The sequence below is a fragment of the Morone saxatilis genome, unplaced genomic scaffold (assembly GCF_004916995.1).
Source record: "Morone saxatilis isolate NCDOM2014 unplaced genomic scaffold, NCSU_SB_2.0 Contig15, whole genome shotgun sequence".
In the NCBI taxonomy this organism is placed as follows: domain Eukaryota; kingdom Metazoa; phylum Chordata; class Actinopteri; family Moronidae; genus Morone; species Morone saxatilis.
The window spans coordinates 25,405,124-25,408,582 of NW_023339707.1; the positions used below are offsets into that span (position 1 = coordinate 25,405,124).

The 3,459-nt window shown below is 44.2% G+C and overlaps 2 protein-coding genes across 2 annotated transcripts in view; one reads left to right on the top strand and one right to left on the bottom strand.

The window, feature by feature from the left end:
• hsd17b10 (hydroxysteroid (17-beta) dehydrogenase 10) overlaps positions 1 to 3,459 on the top strand; it is a 28,890-nt gene that overhangs the window by 14,599 nt on the left and 10,832 nt on the right. The window lies entirely within an intron of this gene.
• The window catches only part of LOC118323958 (PHD finger protein 20-like), a 17,396-nt gene continuing 16,502 nt past the window's right edge, over positions 2,566 to 3,459 (bottom strand). Inside the window, exons 13-14 of the mRNA XM_035656044.1 lie at positions 2,809 to 2,919; positions 2,566 to 2,735 (exon numbers count right to left, since the gene is read on the bottom strand). Coding sequence (XP_035511937.1) covers positions 2,566 to 2,735; positions 2,809 to 2,919 — 281 coding nt within the window. The remainder of the gene's footprint in view (positions 2,736 to 2,808; positions 2,920 to 3,459) is intronic.

Sequence of the window (3,459 nt, forward strand, 5' to 3'; positions counted from 1 at the left end):
AGTTCTCTCTCCTGATTGGATGAACAGAAGAGCAGATATTCTGTTTACTCCAGAAAGGATGGACTGACTGAACTCTGACCGACAGATTGTACAGCTATTTAACTTATTTTAAAACACTAACAGTTCCCAACCTGTGGGTCGAGCCCCTACCAGGGGTCCACAGGGGGTTGAAGGTCTTGTGAAACACTGCTTCCACAGTCATGTAGTAGATAACGATATAACCCTTTAGCTCGTAGATTTGTACAGGTGGTGTTGCTGCTCAATAAATGATGTGCAGGATATTCAGGGTTTGGATAACGAGCTTTATTTCATTACAAACCTTGTTTACATTAAAAGTCAGGGAACAACAAACCTCAGAGTAACAGCTACCAACGCTTCAGTACAAATCCCCAAAGTAATAGTTGTAATAAATATTAAGAACAATAGCAGACGGCAGTTACAGTTAGTATATAGAGAATAAAAGGTTAGTGTATATAGAGAATAAATGTTAGTGTGTGTATAGAGAATAAAAGAACCAAATATTTGACTTTGTGTGAACCACAGTTACAGTGTCTTTGTTTAACGGGGAAGTTTTAAGGAAATTCTTTTAAGTGACTGCTGCCAACGAACAGCAGGATTGATTCCCTGCTCTTCAGTCCTCCAGCAGGGGGCAGAAACCACCAGTCTGTCTCTGACACTCAGTTAAAGTGCAATCTATCAGATCAACGACACCTCGCACCGAGCTCAACCCACAACCCTGCTGGCAGCTTTCAGAAACTACCTGAAGAACCGCTCTGTTACTTTAACGTGGAGGAGTTTGTGTCCGTCTCTGAGCTGACGAGAGAGAGAGAGAGAGACAGAGAGAGAGAGAGAGGCAGGTTTACAGCTGAACAACAGCAGTTACTCACGAGACTGAAACCACTGTACAGTTAGCATGCCAAAACTGCACAACGAGCATGCTGCTGAGGAACGGAGAGCGCTGACGGCTCAAACTAAACCGCGTACAGAAAGAGAAAAGAGACGCACAAGGTCACTTTCAGGATCCCCTTTAAAGGAGGTCAGAGGAGGAAGCAAATATTCACCTTAAAATCATCATTTATTTAAATCAACGACCCTGCAGACTCTGGAATACCCGACAAAAACTCACTCCTTCTCCCACAGGATCAACCTCAGTCCTGTTCAAACACGAGCAGATATCCACTGTAATATAGTGACTAATATTCAAAAAGGAAAACACTGAAATGAGATCAAATCTTAAGAAACTCATAAACGTGTTCAGTCCCAGTTTGTGGCTCATGTATTAACATTACAGTCAGTTACAGAGCTACACACGGGATGACACGGACATTTCTTCTCACAATTATCTAGAGCCAAATAACGGAAATTCACTATTTTATCCCAATAATCAAAATGTACTTCATACTGTTAAAACGGCTCTGAAACACACTGGAGTTCCCCCATCAGTGTTTGTGTGGAGCCTTCAGCCACAGTGACAGTTATTAAATAAATGTCTCATGTGAGGATATTCACCATTATCCCGACAACGACAGAACTAAGCTTTACTCTCTGACAAATATAAGTTATCAGCATCATTTCTGAACGTATTCAGGACTCCTAAAGTCTGGATGTTGCTGCAGCAGCCACTGTCTGTCTGACACATCTCAGTGATCTCTGCAACACTAAATCTAAACGGCTATTCGTATATAAATTGTGAGTAACATCAAGACAAATATAGTAATAAGTATAAGTAATAACACGGTTTTAACTGTGGTCCACGTTCTACACACTGACGAGGAGATGCGTCATTTCCAGCTTCTGTCTTAGTTTGGAATAGTGAAGTGCAGCGGATGAGATATTTCTTTAATCACATACTCACACTGCCTTCTGGGCTTTTATTTTTCACAATAAACACGCGCTTACATGCTCCAGTGTTCATACATCATGGCTGATGTGTAAAGTGCTTACATGTTATCTGTATTTCTTTTATGATATTCTGATATTGTTTTGCTGTTGTTCATCGGTTCTTCCTTCAAATTCTCTTGTGTACTAACAGATCTTTTGTCAGGCACTCCAGGGTGGTTTCCCAGCTATTTCTGGGCCACGTGCACCTACATTATTATTGAAATATTCCCTTAAAGTTACAGTAATCTTATGGGTAGGAAAAGAGTTCATAATTTCAGAAACGAGCTTCATAGCGACCGACAGCACCACCGTCAACTACAGCCAGAACAAAAGAATAATGATTATAATAAGAGCGTAATAATGAAAAGAAGAGGACCAAACTAACGGAAGAGAAATGATGACCTGGTCTGTGTATAAAGAAGTACAGTTACATCTACAGTCACCACGGCAACCGCGTGGCGAACCAACATCTGCATCCTAAAGAGTACAGGATAGTGGAGCCAACAGCACGCCGTCTGCGGCAGCGGTGAAATCTGCAGTAAGGGTTCCTGATGACTCTATACGGTGTTTATCAGTTCTGAGGGAAGAACGTTTACAACTACAACGTAGAACTGTTTATCTGCGTCTGAGGAGGAGAGGAGCAGGAGGAGAGGAGGAAAGAGAGAGCAGAGAGCAGGGACAGTCCTACGCAGTCATCTGGATGGTTTGTGCCGCAGTGTGCTCGGGGCTGGTGGAGTTAGCGCCCTCTGGCAGTGTGTTGGTGGCACTGCGGCTCCGGACGCCGTCTGTGGAGCCGACGCTGGAGGCCGAGTGAGTCCTGGAGCGAACCAGCCGGGTCATACCAGCTGTGGGCACTGGGGGGGGGCAGAGACAGAGTGTGAGCGGAGCTGGTTCAGGTGTGTGTCCTGGTTCATTCACAGATCTCACTGTCCAACCAGCACGAGCTGATTTGAATCGTCCACACTGAGCGAGCAGCTGGATTCAAATCTGATGACGGTGAGTCTGAGGCTCCGTTCACACTGAAGCGCCAAACAGTTTCTGTTCAGTGTCGACAGAAAAAAAGCTGCACTGAGTCACACTTTTTAAAGTTCAGGAGAGAAACAACAGAAAGCTGCAAATTGTGAATCTGAGGCATCAAATCTGAGTTAGAACATTTTTAGGCCTCAACAACCCGTAACTGAACATTCAGTCGCTGCCATCGGTTCTGCCTGCAGCTTAATTAAAGGTGGAAATATAAAGTAACTATGGAGTAATGCAGTACTTATTGATTACATGTCCACTAAACTGGACATCGTGTTACTGCAACTTACTGAAAAAGCTTCATGTGCTCGACTGATTCATGTTATCAGAACGTAGCAGCGTATTTCTCTTTATATAAATACATATAACAGTGTGAGGTCCTCCAGGTCAGCGGCCCCTACGGTCCCGTAGTGGGACAGGCCAACAGGTCTGTTGTGGATCCTACAGCTGATCACATGGAGCCGGCTGTCTGCAGTGTGAACGGAGCAACTGTCACTGCAGAGGGGAGAAATCAGTGAGATCAACAGCATGCACACAGACGGGGGGACAGACAGACAG